At 39.6% G+C, this 25,274-nt stretch overlaps 1 protein-coding gene across 1 annotated transcript in view; it reads left to right on the plus strand.

Annotated features, from left to right (window-relative positions):
* Positions 1–25,274, plus strand: part of BMPR2 (bone morphogenetic protein receptor type 2) — a 97,383-nt gene that overhangs the window by 49,689 nt on the left and 22,420 nt on the right. Inside the window, exons 2-3 of the mRNA XM_005484170.4 lie at positions 1,663–1,836; positions 3,089–3,268. Coding sequence (XP_005484227.2) covers positions 1,663–1,836; positions 3,089–3,268 — 354 coding nt within the window. The remainder of the gene's footprint in view (positions 1–1,662; positions 1,837–3,088; positions 3,269–25,274) is intronic.

Here is a 25,274-nt window from a genome sequence, read left to right on the forward strand (position 1 = left end):
AAGCGACCTGAAAAGTGAGAAATTAAAGCTGTCTCAGTTGGTGGTGCACAGACACGATACATGTAATTATTTTTTGTCTGAGTCCAAGGCAAACTCAAAATGTTTTGGTTTGTTTTGGTCTTTTTTCTTCTTCTATTAGTTCATGGGTTCAAAGATTTTTTTTTTAACATATTGAGGTATTATTAAAGTGGACTTTCCTGGAAATTACTTTTCTTTTTAAATAAGGAAACCAGATTTGTGTGGCTGTTTCATAAATTCCGTTCCTTTAAATCAATTTTTCACAAAGGCAAGTTATGAAAGGGCTTATCTTGGTGCAATTTGAGCATTTTGTAAACAACCAGATCTTGGATGGCCTTAGCCCCACTCAGCTATCATATGCAAGCGGGTTTAAAACCTTCCTACTGTCCCTCAGAGCAGATGTGTCCTATTTCACAAGGCTGTATACTTTTGTCCCATTGTGTCTTGAAAATTATAATTCTGTGTTAGTTTTTTCTCCTTTGACTTTCCAAGAAGTGAGTCAGATGCAGCTCCCTTCCGGCCATGGGTGCTGTCCTGTGCTGCGCTGTCTCCTGGCCAGTGCCATGTCACGGAGCAGAGAATGCAGCACAGATGCTTCACGCCTGGCATACTCAGCTGTTCTGAGAATAAAACTGCAGCGTGCAACTGGCAGGTTCTGCTGCAGGCAGCATGTGCTGGCTGTCCATGTGTGACCTTTTTGTACTCAGTAACTTGACTAACTCTGCTCAGAGCAGAGAGATTTTTTAAAAAAATCAGATGTGAAATTTAGGCAACTGACTTTCTGACCAGAGTTCAGAGAGGTGGGTGAGTAACATGGACTGCCAGCCAGGTTCTTGGAGTGTGGAGAGCTGCAAGGGATTGAATTACACTGGCTTAAGAAGTTTCTCTCTCCTCAGCTGAAAGTTTTGCCCCCACTGAGCTGACATGCAGCTCAACTGATCACACATGCTCTGCCAAACCAGTAGAAAAATCAGCTAAGTTGTGCTATTTTAATTACTGCTGCCACACCATAAACTGGTAAACACTGATAGAATGTTGGCCTGAATAGTGCAGCAATCTATAGTTGTCTCAGCATAAAGGAACTACAAATTTTGACTCCTAATGAATAGTAACAGCCTTAAAAGTGAGACACATGTATCCAGGTCTCTTGGTTTTTCTTATCCAATCACCCCAGCTGGTGACACAGTGAAGCAGTGTTCTTGCAGTAGGTCTGCCTTGCTGAAACATGGCTTCTCTGGGAGTAGTGCTGAAGAATGATCAAAGAAATAAACCATCTGTGAGAAGATATTTTATAGAGGACCTTTAATAATTTACAATTACATATGCTATAATTTTACTTTAAGTTCAAAAACTCTTTTACCCAAAAGACCAATCTACTTCATCTTGCATCTTTTTGCTGCCAATGCTTTGATGGGAGTTAAAGAACTGGATGAAGTCTAGTTGCTGAAAAATGTACTACAAATTCTTACTGTGATTGGATGTTTGCTGAGCTGTACTTCTGAATAGCATCTAAGTGCCTTGTAGTTACTCATCTAGCTTTTTTTGAATGTATCTTTTCAGAAGACCTTAATCATCTCTTTATTAAAGTTAATATTTTATGCATGGAATCACTGACAAAAATGATTTTTCTTTCTTTGGCTAAAGCTACCCAGAGTGAGGAGCGGCTGTGTGCATTTAAAGACCCCTATCAGCAGGACCATGGAATCAGTGAGAGCCGAATCTCCCAGGAGAATGGCACAATTTTGTGCATGAAAGGTAGTACCTGCTATGGACTCTGGGAAAAAACAAGAGAAGGAGACATACATCTTGTAAAACAAGGTATGTAACAGTTCTGTTTTAGTGCAGTAGTTTTGTTACTTATTTCCCTTCTTTGTGATCTAGCCAGCTCATCCAAAGCTGCACAGCTGCAGAACTAGACTTCTTGTACATTGTTGAAATGCATAGTTTTAAACTCCCATTTAACTATTTTAAATGTGAACAGAAAGTGTGTTTCAATTTAATAACTTCTAAAAGAGACCAAAGACATCAATGTACTGTTGAAAGAAGAAGCATTCAAATTTCTTCCTCGTCCAGAGGAAGATGACTTCCTTGAATTTCAGTATATGTATTGATGTAATGATAAATTTAGCAGTAAGTGTCTTATTAAGTAAAAAAAAAAAATCATATTGATTGGATGTTTGCATACAAAGGAAATTGCAGTATATATCAGATATCAGTGCTGCTCTGTGAGGAGAATGAAGGTAGGAAGTGTGGAGGGCCTTGCAATTTCTGGAGACACATTTGATTATGATTCTCAGGGATTCTTCTCTTTTTTACTTGGATGCAAGTTAATGCAGTATAATGCTGAATGAAAATGCAGCTGGTGTTTACAAATAGCCTGTGGAGCTGTAGTCCATGATTCCTGTTTGATCTGGCAATCTGCTGAAGGGAGCAGCTTGACTCCTCACCTCTGCCCCACTGCTGCCCCTTTCCCTTCCAGGTATTTGTGGATAAATGACATTTAACTGCTGTTGACCATGCTTGGGAATGAACAGTTGCTGCAGGGACAAAGGACCTGGTATGAACCAGGCAATAAGCTGTGGTCCTGTAGAAAAGTCCAGTGATGCTGACAATGAGGAAGGGCAGAATTTTGAAAATTATGCAAGAAGCACCAAGCTGTAGATGCAGTCTTGTGGCCTGAGGAAGGGATTGGGTCACAACTCATGTAGTCTGTGGACTAGAAAATGGTGATATGGTCTGTGGTATCAGAGAGATGAGGAATAGCATATTTCTGCTTAGAAGGCTCAGAAATTCAGATTTTATCATAGTAAGGCAACAGCTGGACGTTAGCCTTCATCCCTGCCCATGTTTTCTTCTCCTTGACCATGGGAAGTTCTAAAAGAAATTCTTCAGGTTTTGGTTTAAAAGATGGTAGTAAAGTCAGACAAGCAGATTATGATAACTGTTCTCACCCCACTCTGTAATGTTTAATCAGGTAATGTATGAATTTCTGTAGGTGTGTTTATCCAGTCAGTAGAATTAATTTTACTATTACCTGGGGGAAAAAAAAGTCATTTGCTTCTTTTTGCAGGTTGCTGGTCTCACATAGGAGACCCACAGGAGTGTCACTTTGAGGAGTGTATAGTTACAACCACCCCTTCCCTGATTCAGAATGGAACATACCGCTTCTGCTGCTGTAGTACAGACTTGTGTAATGTCAACTTCACAGAAAACTTCCCGCCTCCTGACCCCACTGATACAACACCTTACAGTAAGTCAGATCTTTGTGTTTCTGTCTTTTCATGGTATAAAGATTTTAGGGAAAGAGCCTTCTTTTTGTGCTACTGTTAAATGTGAAACCTGTGATCTTTCTGTGTCACAGAGATGGCAAACAGAGCAGAGCCTTCCCTTAGGAAGTTTGTCACACTCATATTCCACATTGCTCCACAAATCATGAGCTAAATGCTTACAAGAGGATTGTTTGTATTGGCAACTGCTGAATACAGTTTATATTTTTCAAAATGGTCTCTAATCTTGTGTGTTTTGATATTTGGATGCTCAACCCCATAAGCCTGTGCAGGTATTCAGAAGATTCATGACTTTGTTGAGAAGAGGCCAGTGGTTTCATTAACACTATGGTACCTTTGGAAAGTTTGGCCTGTCTGTTCAGTCATAAATCACAGGTAGTTTTGAGTGGTAGAACTGGTCTTGTATCACAAGTTCTCTCTAACAGTCTCTGAAATCTGACTTCTTTCTTTGGCATATCTCTGGTAAGGGCTGACTTCGACATGATGTTCAAAGAATATTAGTTTGAGCAATGTAATTTTCTTTTCAGTTATTTATTATCAAATCAGCCTAACATACAGATCCAAATCAAGGGACCAGACCCCTTAACCTGGTAAGACAGAAGCAAGATCATAATTAGCAGGTACACTGTTACACTGTGTTCCAAAAGTTAAGAACATGTAAAGAAGCTGAGTTAGTGGCCTAATCTAAACATTTGGATAACCTTCTCTAAATAAGAATTGTGGAAAGGAAGTTGAATAAAGTTAGGTATGTAAATGGAAGTACAACTGTTGTGTATGTCAAGAGTTCTTTATCAGTGGAAAGTATTTTGGGAAATGAAGGTGTGTAATTGGATAGCATTTACAGCTGTAGAATGCCAAATGAATAGCTTGTGTTTAGGAATGATAGTGTTTGAATTAGCTTCAGTGTGAAGATGCTGATACTTATCACTGGTGCTTGCTAAAATGGCTGAAGGGTCTGGTGTTTGTAAGGAAGTTGGATCAAAATGAGAGTTTGGTTTGGCATGCTAAAAACCAGTGGTCTTTAACTTGGAAAGTGTGTGCAGTATGAATGGGTAAAGAAGCTGGTAAAACATTTGGTTGACAGTACTGTTTGTAGAACCAGTGAACAATCACCATTTGGGATCAGTGTCACTGTGCAGTGCAGAACAGACTCTGCTTGACTTCGGTAAGAGTCATGCCCAAACGTAACTGGAGTTAGTGTTGTGCAGGGAGGAAGAACACCTGTAAAGGTAATTCCTTGTCCCTTTCTGTCTCCCCAAAAGAGGAAGACCAGGTTATTACTAAATTACTTGTGCTTGTTCTTCTCAAAGGATAAAAATTACAAACTGAATTAATTCAGTTGTTGAACGATAAGATCATCAAATAATTTTAAATGGATTTTTTGATACCAAAAGATCTATTTTGATTTGCAAAGGGGTGGGGGGGGGATGGGGTGGATTAAATCTGTAACACAGTCCTTAATTCACCCAGCTGTAATTGAATGCTGCAGTGTACATTTCTACTGACTCCAACTGTTTTGTGTTATTGTGTCACCTTCCATTTTCATAATAGGCAAATTTGGCTTTAGGCATAAGCACAAGCAAAGGAGGTTGCTTCAGAGCAAGGTTGTCAGTCTGCTTTGACTGGGTTAGGAGATGGAGATGGGCCATTCCAGCAGCAAGGATGGCCTTGTTTACCACTCTGGAGTTTTGTTTGTGAAGCTCTACCAATGCTGCATCTGACAAAGGTGGGGCTGCTCCTGGCTGCTGACATCCAGCACTCTGCCAGCACCATTCTGGAGGTACAGCATACTTGAGAAAGCTGCAGGGGTGAAAAAGCAGGGAGGCTGCAGCACACAGACCCCTGCAGTGTTACTGACCCACATTCCAAGTGGTGTTGTGTTCATGGTTTCTCAGCTCCTTCCAGAACCCATTTTGGTGCTGTAAGATTATATTTTGGCACATATATTAAGTACAGAATTCTTACTTTGGCAAGGTTGAGTTTTTATAGAATTGTTGGGAAGCTTTGTATTAGTTACTGGATACCTTTCTTGGGCACTCTTCCAGCCTTTCTGTTATAGTTGACAGAGTGCTGTGAGGACATTAGCAAGGTTAGCTGCACAGGCTGTGCCAATCTGTGCTTCCAGACCCTTTAGATTATTAAATTGAACAGGTCACAGTCACATGGGAAATCTTCTGCAGAAGGTTATTTCACTATAGCCTGTGAACTGTAAGAGCATTATTTTTCATCTGTATTTTTGATAAACAAAGTTCTTGAATGGCCCAAAGTAAGGTAGGAGACCTCCTGGAACTGTACTTATGATCCTGGAAATGTTGAAGTGGAGATGATTGGTGTACAATTATGTGAAGCCTGATTAATTCAGCCAACAGTTAACTAAGTATTTGTAAATGGTTTTTTTTCCTCATTTCCAGTGAAATCATACAGAATAAAAAGTTCCTGGAATGACAAGCAGGAATTCAGCTGTAGTTTAAAAACGAATGGAACTTGAAGACCTTGCTGATGATGCTAATCAATTTAAAGCTGAATTTTTAAGGAAAATTGCAGTTGTTCTTTTAAAGATGTTTCCTTGCAGCTATATGAAGGATCTGTGGAAACAGCAGAATACTGTTAGACCCTTGAGCTAAATCCACCCAGAAAAAGAATGGAATAAAACAATTACTTTATACAATCTTTTGGTTGCCGTTTTTCTATGATACTTAACAGTGATGTGTTGAAAGATACAGCTAGACCATAAATGATTCAAGAAGACAAAATTAAGATCTTAATACATGTTAGATATAGCAAATTATCATTGTCGTGACATATAGCAATTAGAAAAATTAAGTGTAACATTTAAGATAATGTCAATGTTGTTTTTAGGATGTCAAAACATTTATCTCACAACTGTATCTGTGTAGAACAGAACAGTTTGTTGTTGTTTTTTTTAAATTTATGTTGGATTAGAGTATAAATACATGTAATCCAACCTGTCCTGTAACAAAATTTTTATACAAATGAAAAATAAGATTGAGGACAAACAGGTTCTAGAAGCCTGAAATTTAATCCTTACTGCTTCCTAATGCACAGCTGGTAATTTAAAACAATCATACATCTGAGTAGTCATAATATTCATCTCTTCTATCTTAAAGATAATCCAGGCAGATTTGAGTAGCTGTTGGTTGCTAATCCCTCCAGCTAGAATTTTGCAAATACTGTAGGATGGGTGATAGTCTAGAAGCCACAGTCTGGAGTTATTAAAAAGGCAGAGATTAAGATAGCTGTTTCCTGATGCCAGGAGAAGTGGTTGGAGAATGGTGTCTGTTTCTCATTTCAAGATTTGCCTGTGGAGTTTGGAGCTGCTCAAATGCAGATGTTCAGAAACAACCACTCATCCTCTATCTTCAACTTGCACTTTTGCAAGACAAGGGAAAGATGTGCTTTCTTCTTCTGTGATCAATCTCTCATGGATAGATTCACTCTTCTTCCATCTTATATTTTCAGCCAGTATACTCATATACCCCTTAACAGTCTCCAAAAGGGGCCAACTGTGGCTTCCTGGGTCAGTGTGTTGAGATATATTTACTTTGTTGGCCTTGTCAAATATTTAGTTTGACATGCTAAATATCTGCCTGTTATGACTACAAAATGCCTCCTAAATTCTGAGACTGTTTTGAAGACAAATTTATTAGTTCTTCAATCATTCATAATAGCCAGTTAAATAGAAATTAAGTAGCTAAAGACTTAAATGATCTCTCTTGTTGGTCATAGATATAATGCTGTAATGAAACATTCACATTAAAATAACATCAAGATGAAAGAGCAATTTTTAATTATTTTTTTCCCTCAAGGCTGCTTCCTGGTGCTGCAAATAAATTAATGTAGCAGCAACTGAGTGTTAAGAATGTATTTTTCTATGACAGGTGATGTATTTGTGTGATATGTGGAAAAAATCCCTGGCAGCAACAGTTGAGCAGTTACTGGTACATGTGGTTGAATGTTATACAGGGTTTTCATCTCATAACAGCAAAGGGTGGCTGCTACTTTTGGAGGATTTAGGAAACCTCTTTTAAATAAGAGCGCTGAGTTTTGGATAGCAAGAGACCACCTCACACTGTCAAGGAAGTTATTCTTCACTCTGTAACACTGATAACGGGCTTATCTTTCCAGTGTAACCTTCTTGCCTCTCTTTGCCAGCCTTCTTGCTCAGTACGTGAAATAGCTGTGTAAAAGTCTGTCTTGAAGTGCTCATGCAATTGTATGGAAACTTTGACATACACTGCAATTAAAAAAAAAGAAGTAATTACACATGTATGTGGCTGGGACAGGTTAATTATGGTAGTAATGAGACAGTTTTCATTTAACTATTGTTTTTGAGAGGCAGCAGTTAGACTCAGGTAGCCATGGGCATGTGGCCCAATCTAACTCCCACTGAAGCTGAATTAGATCATGTCAGGCTAATTTTGGAAAGTTGTAACCCTGCTCACACTCAGTTGTCTTGAACTGCTTTTTCTGGAGAACAGCATCCAATATTAATTTATAATTGAAATGCATTTACTTAGCTGGGTTGCAGCACCTGAGCAGCTACGTTTGTAGTCTTTAATTTCTGATCTGCCTAATCTAAAAAAACACTCTGTAAATAAAATTTTCCTTCATGTGCATTATTCTTTTTGTTTTCAGGTGATTTAGATGTAAAGAGGAAATGACAAATCTTTGCAAGGTGGCAGATCTCAGGTTTTAAAAGATGGAGGTGGGAGTGATCTACACAAGGAATAAAACTTGTACCCTTGAAATGATTGGGGGTCAGTGAGGCAGCTATTCCTTCAGTGAGGAGGCATTCTATAGTAAGACAGTAATTAAGGGCCTAAATATTAAAAAAAAAAAAAAAAGAAATTTGCTTTGAGACAATTAAGCATTTGATGCAGGAGGATGGTACTGTACCTCTGAGGAAGTTGCTTTAGGGTGCTGTAGAAAATGAAGTTGCTGAACTGCTGAAGGAGATACCAGTGGAGGTGCATGGAGATTTCTTTGTATATGTCTCTCTGTTAAGAGATTGCATGTGGAGCAGCTGATGGAGGGAGAAAATGAAATGTAGGGCTTTTTTAAAGCAATTTTTAAATATACTGGATTCATTATGAAATATTTGGATTTTTAGCCAGCTGTTAACAAATGTGTATTCTCCTGAACCTTCAGTTGCCTTTCTGTCTAAAATTTAGTGCTTAGTGGGGTGTTTTTGCTGTTTATTTGGTTACAGGAAACTAATTAACTTTGGAGGGGGCTGTGACATTGGGTACACATTGCTACAAATGCTTAGTGATAAGATTTCAGAAACGTGGGCTAATTAAGGCTTTGTCTTGTATCATTGCAACTGAGGGAAAAGTTATGGTGGATTAGGGTTGGGGAGAAAGAGTAGAAGTGAAAGTTTTTGCAGGAAGCACAGTATTAAAGCAATTGCTATAGAAGGTTATTTAGAAATTCAAGTGAAAGCCTTAGCTTCTGTAGAACCAGTGCAGTGTTTTGCAAGTCTCTCAAGATAACTGGTAATGCTTGTCGAGTAACTTCAGTTTCCCATTAAAACTGAATCTATCAAAAGCAGAATCTCTTAAAGATTGTTGGTAGCAGCTCTTAGCTGTTCTAACTTCTAAGACATCATAGTCTCCTGAGATTAAATTTGAATCTTTACTGAATTTAAAAGTAAAGCTTTGATGTGAAATTGGAGTCTTGCATATGAAATGTTAGCTGTGAAGGCAAAACATACTTAGGCAGAAAACTGTATGTGTAAATTTTTTCTCTTACAGAAACATTTAATCAGGAAGATGAAATTGAAGTGTTTTACTTGCACTGACATTGAAATGTTTTGGAAATGTTTTTAAATTTCTGCTATGCACCAAACCCACAAAATGCTGAAAACCATGTTAAAAGAACAAACATGTTTGTTTGAAAAAGCAGAAACATTTCAAATATTATTTTTACAAAGACACCAATATCCCCAAACCCAAACACTCTCTTAAAACTTTTTCCTTTTACGAGTATGTTCCTTACTGCCTTGTCAGCCTCCTGTTGGAGCACACTTGTTGGGAAAGGTAACTGCAGGAATTAGTAGTGCATTGGGACCTGGAAGGCCATGAGCAAGGATCTTCAGCAAAGTTCTCTTAAAAATATGCTGGAATCTAAATTTTTTTGGATGCGAGGTGGGATTTTTTCTATTTCTTGACATTGCAGTGTAGTGTGTTTGTTAAGTACTAGATCTGTATTTGTGCTTTGTTTTAGGGGGCTAAATGTATTTTTCTTGAGTCCTTAGAGATTACAATTTCTCAAGTACCTGTCAGCATAACTTCTAGCTTATTCATTTGATACAATTGTCTGATCTGCATCTTTGTCACCCTTGAAGTAGCCTGCTTGTTTCTAGTACTCCACAGTGAATATTTTATTCATATTTAAGATCTAAAATTAAAAAGGGAAACACAAAAGTTTTTTGTAATGTAATCGCTGGTTTTACCATCTTCAGTAATAGTGAAAACGTGCATTTTAAGTTAACCAATATCTGTAAATAAGTGATTCACAGTCTGTTATCATGTGCAGCTCCTGAGGCACTAATTTGCATCTCAGCTGGAAGTTACTTGCTTATGTTTTATGCACTTCTAAGACTTTAAAGATCTGCAAATATCTTTGGGTAATACAAATATAGTAATGATGGTCTTTCCATTTACTGGGAATGCTGTGTACTGTCAGACTTTTATGTGTTGTATAATACATTGAATGTCATCTTTAACTGATACCTTTTGTGACAGTGTGTGTTGGGGCTTTATTGTGAATGCCTTACAGACACAAGGTAAAAGTAGATAAGGCTTCTAGGAATTATACTCTTTCAGACTGCTCTAATGGAAAGCTGGACTGTAAATAATAAAGGTACCAGATAAGGAATTGTTTCACCTCATCTCAAGGCAAAGTGGAGAGTAGACAAGGGTATTCTATTTTTTATGTCTTTATTCACATGCTGCAGTATGCAGTGTAATACATATATGCCATATCATCATTATTCTAAACAAACCCTATGCTGCTACTTAATACAGATAATTTGAGAAATAGGTAGTAGAGCTCTCTGGAAGGCAGACTGACATATCAGTGCACTTTTGGGTGACACAGATTAACAGGCTTTCCAATGGTGATAGGCTTCAGTAACTATTGCTCAAATATTTTAAGATGGGTGCTGTAAATTTTAATATTTCAGTGGGAGTTAAGACTACACCTCTGTGAAAGCATTTCTCCTTTAAAGACTTGTGAAATTTGTTTAGGTAACTCTGCTCAACAAAGCATACTGACTGAATTAGCCAAGATAGTGTACATTGAAGTCATTGCCAAGCAAAATGGAAACACTGTTTATGTTTTGTGGATGTTCTGCTTGTCTGTGTCCCTGTGCTTTTTCAAATGTTTATTTTCACGTTGGCTGTGTTGATCTCCTGCTTTCCCTGTCTTGTCATGCTAAAGGCTCTTTGCACTGAGCCAGAATGGCAGAAATGGCTGTGCACAGGCTGCTCTGTGGCTCCAGCTCCTGACAGAGGGCATTAGCTTCAAAGTACTGCAGTTGTGTCTCCCTGGGCAGCCTGGAGCTGCTGGGCTTGCTGTGAACACTGTTTCTCACAACCCCCTTTGTCCTGCCGTGTTACCCACAGAGCATTCCTCAGGAATCTTAGCGTGGCTCTGCTCTGGTTTTCTTGAACAGTTTTGCAATGAATGGAGTTAAGATTAAAAGGCACAAGAGCTCTGTGAAGTTTGATTATAAAGCACTGCTAGGTGTTGCCAGCTGCTACTAATAAATTCCTGCCCTATGCCCAGCACAGTAATAGTCTTTGTCCTCAGACTACTGGCATAGTAAGAGGCAGACTTGGGACTGGAGCTGTTAAGTGCAAAACAGAAGATCACTTATAAATATTGGGTCATTTGGTGTTCAGTGCTATTGGGCTCATCTGTGTAGAACAGTGTTTAGATCATGGAAAACCTTTCATGTCTTTTTCTTGCTCCTTAATTAGACATTTTCTGTAAGCCTCACTTGTTTCTGTGCTATGTGCTAGTTTGCTGACAAAAATCTGATTCTCTGTCATAGTTTTGAAATGGATACAATTTTTAAAGAAAGCTTTAGGTTCTTGGCATTTGATTTAGAATAACCTGTTAGCCAAGCTGCTTTTCAGTCTTACCTGAGTTGCAGCTGTAGCTCTGCACAATGCCTCAGAGGAGACTGAAAGTCCAGACAGACTCTTAAAATATGTTGGCCCTTCAAACTTGGTCATTAATCACGTTTCATTATTGAGCTGTTTTTGATATTTTTTTTTCCTTTATCTGAAAAATAATGTGGTCCAGAAAATCCAATGCATTACTTAACATTGATTTCTGGCTCCTTCCCTTATGATATAGCATTCAGTGTATCTTCAGAGAGAGTGTGCTATCTGGAGGTTAGATGCTCATGACAATCTGGCACGATCCTAGGAGCTCTAGGTAAATAAAGCATTTGGTTTTTAACAGTGTGATGTTGTTTCTAAGGACACTTGAATTACTTTTAGACAAAAGAGCTGGAGTTTTGTAGGTTAGCTGCCAGGTGGCTCCTGTAGAACAGAGGCTGTTCCAGAGCAGGTGTGGGTGGAGATGGCAGCATTGTCCCCAAAGCAGGGAGCAAAGCTGCAGGCAGCCCTTGCTGGGTTGGATCTGGCTTGCAGGTGCTGCAGCCGGAGCCTGAACTTGACACTGTGCTTATCTTTGTATACATGCACTAAGAGACTCTTCTTTGTGGATTGATTTCTTTCTCAGCTGTGCTGGTGGACCACCTTCTGTTGGGGGTAGAAAAAGGGTTAGGAGCTATACTTGATGGAAGCCATGGATCGTCTCTTTTCCTTCATCCTTTCATCATATCAGACCAAATCTTTGCATGTGGATGCATATTGGGGATCAGTGTTTTAAATTAGTTTTCCTTACAAGGAAAGGCTCACATCCTCATTAAAAGAGTGAATGGCAAATCAGCTAAGTGCCTCAAGTGTTTGGATTGTGAACATGTGACTAACTCTGGAATTCTCAATGTGAAGTTTCGTAACTGGGCATCTAGCTCCTGACATATGTCATCCTTGCTATAGATATCTCCATTATTTCTAAAGAACTGAAATGTCAGGGTTGTTTTGAAGTTGCCTGAGGTGATCTCTTGGCTTTCTGGCTAACAGAACACTCATGCTTGAAAAGCAGAGTTCCTAGAGCATCCAGGGGAGCCAGAACAATCATTGTGCTCCTGGTTGTGTTACCCCTGATTATACACCACTTGCAGGCTTTTGCAAAGCTGCATTTTCTAAGATGGAATAACTCCTGTTGTTGCTGTCCAAATGGAAGATGATGGCAGTGTATTCACTAAAATCTTGGTGAAGAGTCCTGTGGATATAATTGTACTTAAACAGGGATTCAAGTTGATACCAAAGTCTGTTTATATTTGTGTTGGTTGTATAATGAAGAAAGCTTTCTGTGGCTAATAGGTCAGACTAGGGTGTGGTGAGTTCCTGAAAAAGTTACAAAGAGACCTAAATGAAGTTACAAAGAATACAGTTCCTCAATCCATTACTACTTTTGTATACCCATACTGAGTATTTCTTTGTCTTTTTATTTTATCTTGGTATTTTGTGGTGTTACTTTTCTTAGTCATGTTGCAGTTTTGTTTTCTTTCTCTGATAGGTTTGGGAATGTTCCTTTCTTCCTTATGTATTGAATTAGCAGTTTTTGATGTATACCATTCACTATTATTATTTTTGCTGGCTTGTATTTAATAAATAAAATGAATGGTGAGGTGTTGCTATGGACACTAATACATAAGCATTAGAGTTAGGACACCGAGTGTTGTGTCTATTTTTGTGTGCGACAGAGACCTTTTTTGCCTTGTTGTAATTCTCATTTGGACTGCATTTTGTGGTAGATCTCAATTTTCATGTCAGCTGTTTGAGGTCTGCAGATTTTTTTTTTTTGTACTTGAGCTTCCATGTTTTCAATATCAGAATAGGTATTGATCTTTCAAAAAGCCAAACATCATATTTAGATAGTCCATACATTTCTTTCTCAGAAGACCTGGTTTGTTTATCAGTGTTTTATTTTTGGGTATGAGATGTTTTGTTTTGCAACACATGTTTTAATTTGAAAGAAATCAATATATTAATTAGCCTTAAAATATAACTTACTGAGTTTCACTGTCTTTCAGTTTGTGTTCTATACTTCCATGCAGAATCAATTAATGGAAAAACATTTGCTGTATAGATATGTGTGAGAGGGGGAGTTAGGAATTCAATCTTTAAGGACAAGGAATGTGCTGAAAGAGGGAAGTGTGAAGATTTTCCATTATTTTTGGTTTTGTTTTTTGTTTTTTTTTTTTTTTTTATCTGTGCTTTAGCTTTTTTCTCTTATTTTGAAGTAGAAAGAGTTGTAATTTTCTGAGAGATGTGAGTGAGAGCTTCTTTTTCTAAAACATTAATATCAAATTGCAGTGAGATAGGAGTTTATGGTCCAGTTCTTTTAAATTCCTTTGAGATTCCAGTGAGGTGGACTCAGATGTTTAATCACTACAGTTTAATGCATTTATTTGAAAGGTTGAGCCTTTCAAAATACTGCATATATGTTTCTTGGCATTATTATTTCTTGAAAGCTTCTGGAGTACCAGTGAGTGATATTATACAGCTTTTGACTTTGGCCTGGAGTTTTGCCTTCCCTCGGCATGGTGGCATGAGGCTCATTTAGGATCTGCTTGCAGGCCTCTAAGTGTTTTCTGAGTCCAGCAAAAAAATTCCTTGTTCCAGACATTGGTATTGACTTAAAGCTATATATAGTTGGAGCAGAGTGTAAGGTATCCTTGCATCCTGTGTGAAAACACTTCTCACTTTCATAATGCTAGAACAGGAAATACAAGTGTTGGAGCTGTAGCAGTGAAAGTATTTTTCCCCCCTATGCCAAATAAAAATATTTCTTTTTCTCTTCTTTCTTTTTCTCTTTGAGTTGTGGTTCAGTGCCCTTTCTGTCGATGTGTTCACAAGCTGATGTGTCTGTCTGAAGGAATACACTGCTGATATGTGCTCTAAACAGCTGAACCAACTGTATGGAGCCACTTGTGATTATTTTTGCTAGGTTGTAGCTGTTTCTCCTACTGAAGCATTAAACTGCTCTAAAAGTAGTGATGCATCTAGAAATAGAGCTTTAAACCCCAATAAATAAGTACTAGTGTAATAAAACAGAAGCACAGTTTTTATGTATGTATTCCTTTGACCTGGGGGGTTTTTCTCTTTAAAAAAATGAAAAGCAATATAATACACACATAAAAACTTCAAAAAGAAGCAAAACCCAAATCCACCCCCTGCTCCCCAATAGAAAAACCAGACAAAATAACCCCCAAGCATGGAGAAAATACCCACATTCACACCAACATGAACTCCTGACAGGGTAGACATTCAAACTGCAGGAAATACAAATTGGTTGTATTCAAACTGTGGTTCTGTTTTTCTCCATTTCTGTTCTCTGAGGATATAATTGCAGTGACTAAGGCAAAATGGATGATGCTGAGCCTCAGTGGATTGCACTGAGCAGTGTTCTTCCTTTGGATGCAGTTCCAGACTCTGCTGTTTCACAGTGCTGTGGGAAAGCAGAGAGAACGTGGTGAAAACTTACTGCAAATTAAGGCATGGAAAGCCAGAGAAATCAGTGACAGATGAACATTTAGAAAATATTTTAACTGGTTTTTTTGAGAAGTTTTTTCAGTGAGTCTGAAGAGTTACTTGAGTTTCTCTGCCTGTATCAGCAGGGTCAGCAGCCCCATCCTGCCCTGGTTACCTGCAGGTGAGGCTGGGCTGTGCCCCCCGCAGTGGGTTTGGGGGAGCCACTCCCAGCTGCAGAGCCATTCATGGCATCTCTGCAGCAAACTGGAGCTGTATGGGGGTGAAATGAGTACAGACTGCAGGCAGGAGCATTACACACCTCTGAGTGTTGTACCAGGCACTCTGGGGCTGCTGTCCCTGCTCAGGCTGGCACGGGCACACAGAGCCCAGGGAGGTGCAGGCTGTCCCTGGCCAGCTTTGGAGGGTTAAATGGGACACTTCTGCCTGGCACCAAGAGAACAGTGAGTAAGAGCAGTGGGAGGGAGTGCATCAAGGAAAAGGTTTGAAACTAATTCGAGATTTCAGTGTTTGGAGGGGAAAATTTTCATAATAGTCTTGAAATGTTAGATATCTGTGATATCTAATAATAATAAAATATTGCTAAGGGAGGGGAAACTCATAAGTTGTGAATCCTTGATTTCACTAGATATTCCAGAATAGACCAAGTGAAATAAAGTACTAAAGATATCAGTCCCATCTCTGCTGGGCTTGAACCTACACTGAGCTGGTGTGTAACACTATAGTCTGTAGAAGACTACTCAGAGCAGGGAGTGGAGGTGAGCACAGTCCTGCATTTAAGAAGACTCTGGCTGTGTGGTCACTGTGCCATGATTTCTGTGGAACAGAAGTTTCCTGTTGTATAAGAGGACACAGCACTAAGTATTTGATTAGCTGAGATCGTGTGTCCCCTAAATGTTCATCACATGTTCATTTTATGCCTGCACACGTACACGTGAGTTGGTAGGTGGACACAAGCAGGTAAATTTAGAGCTTTTTCTAGTTTTTTTTACCTGTATAAGAATTGAAATTACCACTTTTTAGGCATTGATAGTGCTTAGGCCAAAGCTGATGAGTAGCCTAGCACATCTGATGCCAGAAGTGTGACATGAATTCCTTGCCCTGCCTTTGTAATCACTGTAATGGGTTATGTCTTATTCCCAAAAGTGCTGTTGGCACAATGCCAGCCTGTGTTATGATAGAGAAATTGAAATGAGATTGGAAGGCAGGCTTTTCCATGCTTTCTAGATGCTTATGGAATGAAACAGTTACAGGTAGGTGCAGGTTTTTGTGAGAAGCAGGTATGTTCTTGCAAATGCCATCAGCTTCCACCTCTAATGGAGCTATCTTTTGATTGTTTGGTGGAAATGTGGTCAAGTACTTGACAACTTCATACATTTTTGCAGTGGACTGGGCTCCTGACAGGCCTTCCCAGGTGTTGAAACCTTTCAGGAAATGGCAGCTTAGAAAGAAAAGTAGAAAGTGTGTTGTGTAAGTGTCATGGAACTCACAGAACACTTGGATTTCCTTTTTTAAAGGATAGATTGGGAACCAGAACTCTTGTCTAAAGCAATAATAAGACAATATCCTCTCAGAGGCATAACTGGTGCGATTACCTGTGAGTTGTTAGAAGGAATAAGCAAGGAAAAAAAAGAAAAAAAAAAACCCCAACTATGAAACTATAGTTAAGGCTGAAAGCATGGAGTTGATTTGCAATCATAAATCCTCATTTTTGTCCTGCTTATGTATATTCACTTTGAGGAGGCTTACAGAGTTGCATATTCCTAAATGTAGACTAGTCATTTGAGGGTGTCTTAAATTTCAAGTGACCAAACTAGGATGTGTTAAAAGTGTCTTCAGTGAAGTGTAGAAATGCTTTGATGGTGACCAGTTGGGAACCAGAAGAGCCATTTGGAAACCTTGCCTATGACTGCATATATTTTGTGATGTGTTAAAGCAGGAGCACCTGTCAGAAAGGAGTCTGTCACAAGTTTCATTTTGGGTTTTTTTGTTTTGCAAAAAAAGATTTCTACTTGCTTAATGGGACTTGAGGTTTTTGCCTTTCATTTAATAGGATTTCAGGGTATGGTCAGGATTTGAGTAAATTAGATTGACAGAAGACTTCTTTATATTCATTTTTTAAAAGGCTCCCTTTTCCATTGTAATTTCTACAGTATCTGTGTAAATAAGTGTCTTGTGAAGGTTTTAGACTTACAGTTTAATTGTGCAGCATCATTGAAACAGCTGAAACCAATACTCAATGCTGTGACCAGTTCAGGGATTCATTTAAGAAAGTTTTTATTATGGAAAATATGTTTAAAGTAGAAGAGTTACAGAAGCCATATCATTCAATATGTTTTATTCAGTCTGTGAAGTTCATCTAGCAATCATGCAGATTCCAACATCGTTTGCAAGTCATTTCCATAGGATTATGAAATGTCTCCTCATGACCTATTCAGATTTGTGTTGAAATATTTATTCCTGGTTTGAAACAAGTTTGTTACTGTAGGGCAGACAGAACATGTTATACAAGTGAAGTCAGCTGTAACACAAATTGATAGCTTTGATGCCAGCCTTTGTACTTGATGGATGTATATTTATTTTGGCAGGGGTGTTGCCTCAGATATGGTCCTTCCTCCCTCCCATGGCCTCCCTGCTGGCTGCTGGAGCTCAGCAGAGCCGTGGCTGTGCAGCACAGCTGTTGGGCACTGCTGGGCTGGAACAGCACCTGGGAGTAGGAGGCAAGGGATGCCTGAGCTGGCACTTGTGCTGCAAGAGCTGAACATCAAACGGTGTCTGTATTTCATCTGAAATCAAGCACTTAGATCTGTAGAGGGATTTTGCATAAGTGCAAACTAAGGATTGCTATTTATCATTATTGCCTTTTTCATCTTCATGCTATTTTAAAGTAATCAGAATAACCTTTGAAGTTATGGGAGGTACTGTTTTCCCCATTATATAACTAGCTAACATAAAGCACTAAGAAGCAAAGTAACCTATCTTAGATCAGGGTGTTCTGTGTCAGAGCCAGAAACACAATCTAAGTTTCTCTTTGTTTTATATTTCAAGTTCTGGACATTTTTGCTTTCCTTTAGGAAAAGAAAATGCATTTACACATATCTAAGGTGCACTTGTGTGCCCTCATACAAGATGCAGTTTTCTGTTTGAAGAAGGTCACTGCAGCTGGTGCCTTGGAAGCAGAAGCTGTGTGGCACAGGAGGTTATTGATTTTGCTGGGGTCCTCGGGAGGTTAAAGCCTTTCTCCTCTCTGGGCCTCTCACTGTGTCAGCTCCTGCCCTGCCACATGCTGGCCCTGCCACTGCCTCCTCCTCACGGGTTTGTCAGGTTCCCACAGCCTTTTCTGTCCTTTGTTTCCTTCTGCTTGAGGATGTCCCCAAATAGCTGCATCTCCTATCTGTGCAGTATCTCTGAGAGGGACGCTCTTCCTGCCCGGAAACCATCTGAATCCCCATCTAAGCAAGGACAGTAGAGGGAAACAGCCCTTGCTAAGGCCTCTCAGCTGGGAAGGAGAGGTGGCTTTCAGCAGGAACCAGGAGAGGTTCAGCTGCTCTGCCACCCTTCTCTGCTCACCAGCAGGGACACAGGGCGAGCAGTATCCTCAGGGATTGAACGTGCTGGGTGGGACCGAGTGAGGAACAGGGCTGAGACTCTGAGGCACTGATGCAGACTGAGTGAGACTGCCAGTGGTCCTGGGGAAGAGAAGGGGAGATGCTGTTCACATGTTCTGCAGGTGCCCTGGAGAGAGGCAGGAGGGGGAATTCTGTCTGATCCCAACTTTCTGCTTCATCACTCAATTCCTTCTAATAACCATTTCATCTGGGACATACCTGGTACTACCAACCAGTACGATGCTAGAGTACAGAGAAATGTAATGGTTATTTTAATCTTAAAATTATGGAAGACTTCAAAAATATTTTTCCAGTCCTAGAAAAAGCATTTGCTAAAGTTAGAATATGGCCAGGTAGAGATGATGATTGAGGAAAATAAGAGAGTCAGTAGGTAGGATTAATGGGAAAACAGGACGTGTGCATTCATGTTACATTCTCCTTCTAAACCATGATAGCAAGAGCTAGAGCAGATGTGTACCTTTTGGCAAAATACAGGCATTGTCTGAATTTGTATTAGCCAGACAAAACAATCTTTTACTAAGTGTGAATGTTTCTAAAATATCAGACAGGTTTAACTCACAACTTTGTAGTGTAGGCCTTCAAATTTAAATTTACAAAACCTGTTATGTATAAGAATGTACGCGCTACAGAGTTGTACTAGAAGTACAGAAATATGTTCCTGAATTCAAGAGAGTAGGAGAAGTTAAGTTTTAGTACTATAATACTTGCTACACTTGAGGATTACACTTGAGGATTACAATATTAAGCTGATTTAGGGTATTACATCTGGAATACCAGGACATAAACCAATCGTATAAGGAAAGATTTTGTCAGAACTCGTTCTTACCCTGTTTGTATTGATCTTGGGCTTCTACTTGAAACAGGTTGGCCGCCTGAAATTGTGCTATAATTCAGATTTCATTGCATGCTTAGGGAAATGTTTTGGAATAAACACCCTGTACAATCATGTCTTTTAATAAAACCAGTTCATTCTTCATTGCCGTTGCTAAGGTTGACAAGAGAGGAGAGCTGTTGCTGGAAGGCGGTGAGGGGAGGTGTGCAGCGGTGCTGCCAGGCCGCAGTGCTCCCGTCCCTGCCCACGCGGGAGCAGCAGCCCCGCTCCGGTCGTGCCTGGGAACGGAGGCGCTGCCCGTCCCTCGGGTGTGCCCGGCTGGAACCTGCTGGGGCAGGCCCAGCGTCCCGCCCTGCCGGCCCCGCCTCCCTGCCCGCCGAGCGGGGGGTGCCGGCGGGGCCCGGCTGGCTCTGGGGGCGGGGGAGCCCGAGTGCCGGGCAGACAGCGCTGCTGGGCTTCAGCGCTCCTGCAGACGTGAAAAATGCAGCACCAGGGCTCTGAGCTGCCTTTCCTGAAGGGTCTGACGGGTTGGCTGGTAGCTCATCCGTACAAAAACAGGCGTTTCAGTGTTTTGATGTAATTTTTTGGGCTCTATTTTTGGTGCCTGGGAGCATTACAGACATGGAATATGTGGCTATTCAGCCTGTTGGAATTAAAATAACTTCAAATATCTTTAAAGAGGCTTTCTGAAGCGCTCATTTTTTTCCATTGCAGCACATGTAGTTTTTGATCCAGTGCATTGCAGAGGCTGGAAGTGTGCCATATGTTAAAGCTGGTGTTACCATTTGGTTTGATAAGCAGGAAGTCCTGTTGGTCCAAGATTAATATAAGTGGATAATGTAAATGTTATTTTCAGCCTTTTTATTAAAAAAACATTTTTTTTACTTTTGTTTCAATATGGAAGATATCCCCAGCATGTTGTTAAGTGCTCTCATTAGTTTTCCATTTAGCTTGAAGGTAAGGTTGAGGTGCACTCAAAAACAGTTTGCCTATAGAAGCAAGATACTTCTTTTATCTCTCTAGTAATCAAATATTTATTGCTATATAGGGAACTTCAGAAAGAATAACCTAGATTTAGTTATGTGTTAGGAGTGCTATTTATTTTACATACATGATGATTATAAGGTTCTATTCAGTAGTGTTATAAATTATACTGAAGATCTCTGAACTCCCAGAAGAAAAGGCAGGAAGAGAAGTTTTGTTGGGTTTTGATGAACTCATTAATTTTTTCTGCACACATGTGACAAGCTGCTAATTCACCTCTCTGTATCTAGTCATCAAAGAAAGAGCACTTAGGGATTTCATAACCCACTCTCCTGCCAAAGACATTACCACTCTTGCTTCATTTTTGATTTTGATGTATCATGGCAATCTTCAGCATCAAAAAAACCTCCAGATTGGGTGCTTGGTGGCAGCCAGTACACCAGAGAAGGACAGAGGAGGGCTTTTAGAGACCAAGCTTACATTCAAATTACATTTTCCAGCAGCAGATTTTTGAAGAGAGATCTGCCTGCTGAAACTCTGCCACCACGGATGACTGACTTCCAGCTATAGCAGGATTCCTCTGGAGCACATTATGGGAAATAAATTTTACAGCCCAAGCTGTATGATGTTTTGAGGCATTCACTGAGGAGGCAGATGGATCTGCGATGCATGAGTGCCAGGTTTTGATGTTACTGCAAATCTCATGAGAGACTGGTGCTTTCTGACATCCAGGTTCCACACAGTGATGTGATTATGTGAAAAGTGCATTAAAATTTTAGCTCTCCCGATTGGAGAAAAATATGAAAAGATTGTCAGAAAGGGCACCTTATGACAATAAGTTTATAAAATTTTATATAAAAGTTAAAATCAGTCAAATATGATGATGCTGCGTGCAAAGTGGAAACATATTTGTGACTGTTTAAATCTTTTCTTCAAACACTGTAATGATTGGAAGCAAGTGCAAATTATCTGTTTCATCTAAGCCAATAGACTAGAAACCAGAGACTTGCTGTTAAATCCAGGGAAAACATCCATTTTCAGTTATGAAAGAAAACTGCCTCAGAGTTATGGATTGGCAGGATTATTTTGTTAAAGAGTGTTGCACCATCTCCCACAAAAAATACAGTTCCCATTGTGTTTTCCATCTGCGTGTGCACTGTGCTTCCATAGAAGTTATATTGCTGACTTCATTGTGCCTTCAAGTGCCTCCAAAATTTTATGTGAAAGAGTAGTTCCTTACCTTAACTTTGGTTCAAGTATTGAAGATGGTCATGTTGATAACATTTTGTAGTCCTACTACAAAATTTGGACATGGATCTTAATTTTATTAATAATTTGTCAAATGCTTACAGAAAGATGCAACCTTACCTCTTATACATGGGTTCATAAAACAGAATTAGGGTAATAGTTGTTTTAAAACATGCATCTGTAAAAGCTTAAGTCAATAGCAGTTGTTGTTAGGAAATGCTATTTTTTCCTTTCATCATTCTCAGCTATACATAGATTCAATAGAAAAGGCTACTAACATTTTTTGTAAAAAATTTGTACTTTTTCCCCCCCTTACATGTTTTGTCCCCTGCACTGAATGAACTTAGGATTTACATAAAACAGCTTGGGTTGTTCTGACACAGTGCTTTTATCAGAGGCTTTCTTGTCATTTGCTCTAATGTGATGAAGACTGTACTCTCTTGCTGCAGGACAGTGGATCAGGAATGAAGCAATGGTCACTTGGTCAGAAAGAAATGTTGATTACTGTGCAGAAAGGAGGAGAGGAAAAAAGACCTTGTGATGTGTTTTTGTTTGGTTGGAATGTGCTGCTAGAATACAGTAAGGGATGCATGTTTTACTAGTTGTGGAGAATTCTGAGGACACGTTTGATCCAAGCTTTGCGTAGACAAAACAGATAAACAGATTGTAATTGAGGTCTGTAAGCCCTTGGAAAAGATTGCTAATTTTATGTTTTTTAAAAGGATCAAGATCTTACTTATCAATGTCATGAAAATTGTGCAGGACTACTGTGAAAAGAAATGTGACTTTAGAAGCAAGTTGAATTAAATATACTTGAAAGGCCTCTTTCTGATGTGCAGAGCATATTTGCAGTTATCTGCAGCTGAGGTCCACATTGCCCCCACCCTGCAGCCTCCATCTCACACTGTGCTGGTGACAGAACCAAAAGCTGTCCCTCTTCCTTCTGATCTCATCCTCACTATCACTGAGATTCCTTCATGGAAGAGCAACTTGTGCACCAGATTGGCTATGAACATATTGAATCTATCACATCAAAGAAATAGTTGGAGGATGGCGTGAAGACACTGCTTCTTTTTAAAGTGATCTGTATGGGCAGATCTTTTGAATCCCTGTGTAATTTTACTGGCTTTGATCAGAGTCCATACAGCTGTAGTTGTTTTGAACAATCAGATGTCACTGTTGTGCTGTGAGGGTTCAAGAATGGTGTTTTCCTTATTTGTTAAGAATAATGTTGCTACTTATGTGTGATATGGCAAAGTAATTAAGTGTTAATATTTTGGTACCGATTGGCTTTAAGATCACTTCGCTTTTGATACATAGCTACCAGAAATTCTGTGGAACATAGGTAATTACTTTTAAAACTGGTTTCGATTATATAGAATAATTGTATGTTTGTCTAAAATGTTTTTATACAATGCCTCTCTAAACTTAAATACACACATATATTTTCTAGAATTATTTACTAGTGTGTGGCAGATACACAGCTGTGAGTCATTTACATGAAGAGCAGGCAGATTTCTGAAAATGGAATGAAAAGCTTTAATAGCAATATAGAGATCTGGTGGAAATTTATGTGCAAATGCCCTTTATTATACGATCACCACCATGTAAATATGTAGCATTGAAACAGCATTCCAAAGCCCAAGGTTTCATATTCAGATATTAGAAGGAAACAATGTCATTGCTTGCACAGCTTCAAGGCCATATCCTTTTGTGTGTTTGTGTTGGGATACAGCCTTTTATTACACAATCAGAATTTCCCCCTTGGGATTCCTAGTTTTTCAATTTGGTTTCTACTTAGTGCCTCTTCCCATGGCTGTCTTTAGATGTCTCATTGTAATTGTGACCTCTCTGGTGTCCCAGGCAGCTCTCTGGCCATTGCAGTGTAGCACCTTTGGTGTAGGGTTAGAGAGAAGATTTCTGGACAGCTTTCAGCTGCCATAGGGAAGACACTGTCCTCCCTTCTCCTCATTTCCCATTCCATTTGCTTCATACCCTCTCATTTCAGTAATAGTACTGGGGAAACAGTGTGTTGAATGGTGAAATAGGAAATATGAGAACTTGCCCGGCTTCCTCACAGTTCATCATCCAGGCTGGAATGTTTCTCCAAGAGCACAGATGTGGGTGCTTGTCCTGATGCTGTGGTGTTGGCAGTGGTGGTTTGGTTGGTGCTTTTTCCAAAGCAGCCTCCTGTCTGCAGGTCTCACAGTATTTGCTGAAGGGGAAGGAAGATAGAAGAATGGTGCATCCCCTTTCTGGCTCCCAGGAAGGAGTGTTCTGTATGTTTACGGACTCATTTGCCATTGGCTCTTGTTACCTGCCTCAGTTTTCTCTCATTTCTCACAACTTTCTTTGGTCATAGGATAAATGCTGATTTTAAATTATGGAAACAGAAAGCCTGCAAAAGAGGCTTTAATTTTTGAAAGTTAAATTAGAGAGAAAAAAAGTTTTTTCAAGCATAGGCACAGTTGGAATACTTTTGCATTAATTAATATTGCAAGCTTACGTTTATAATGGAAAAGTTACTTTGAAGAAAAAACATTGTTCTTCCTGATGCCATTAGCACTGGCAGCATTCTTCATTGTATGCCATTCCTGGGGAAGGTTAGGAAGGCTGCAGTTTGACAGCTTCCATGTGTCGTAGTGTGGAAGCTTAATCCAAAAACCTCAATTCATCAAAGATACTGTATAAGTGCTTGGAAAATGTTATGGCAGTCATGTCTGAGAAAAGGGAGAGAAATGCTTCATGTAGTAGAAATGCCTGCAGGGAGTGTCCCAAGAGCAGGGCTGGGTTCAGCCAGATGACTCACTTCTAACTGAATACTGGAAGCATTCGTCTTCATGGTTTGCTCTGAAATTCATTCCCAATTATTTGTGTGTACCTTCTCCATACACAGGAGCTGTTGTACTCGGGTTTTGGAACCTGAAAACAAGCCCTTTATTGATGATGAGGTCAGGACACTTCTGGGAATGGTGGCTTGTTGGTTACCAGCTGCTCCCCAGCCAGAAGGAGGTTGTCCTTCTGTTTTGATGAGTTGTGCTTTGTTTCTTTTTCTTACTTAAAAAAAAAATTACACTGTCTGCTGTGATATTTCTTTGTGATGGGATTGCTAGACTTGGTAGACTGTAAGAATTACTGGTAAAATGTTCCAAGACAGAAGTGTGTACATGCTGGGTGCCTTCCCCATGGAATCTCTGCACTGCTGCTTGTAGAGTCAGTAGATCTGTGAGCAGTGCTCCCCTTCCCGTTCAAGTGGGGTAAGAAATTGGCTTTTAAGGTTGTTTGGGCCTTACAGCAGTTTCTGTTGGTTTCAATTTTTTGTTGTGGCACATTTGGTGTAGATGAGGGAGCCTAAGCTGAAGTTGGAAATAAAAGCCTCAGTAACAAGTAGCAGTGAAACAAGCGCCTTCATTGGCCTTCCTTTTAGTTACAGTAACATAAATAGGAGAAAGCTCTGACAAGATCTTCTGTGTACAACTGCAGGTAGAATTTAGTTCAGCAGCCAACTCCTTAATTATTGGATTGTCTAGAGTCTGCAGCTAATTCTGCCCTTTATGGCATTGCTTTTTTTATGCAGTACATTGTTTTGGAAATAATACTGACATACCAGCACTCCCAG

This window comes from Zonotrichia albicollis, chromosome 10 (genome assembly GCF_047830755.1).
Source record: "Zonotrichia albicollis isolate bZonAlb1 chromosome 10, bZonAlb1.hap1, whole genome shotgun sequence".
Taxonomy (NCBI): Eukaryota; Metazoa; Chordata; class Aves; order Passeriformes; family Passerellidae; genus Zonotrichia; species Zonotrichia albicollis.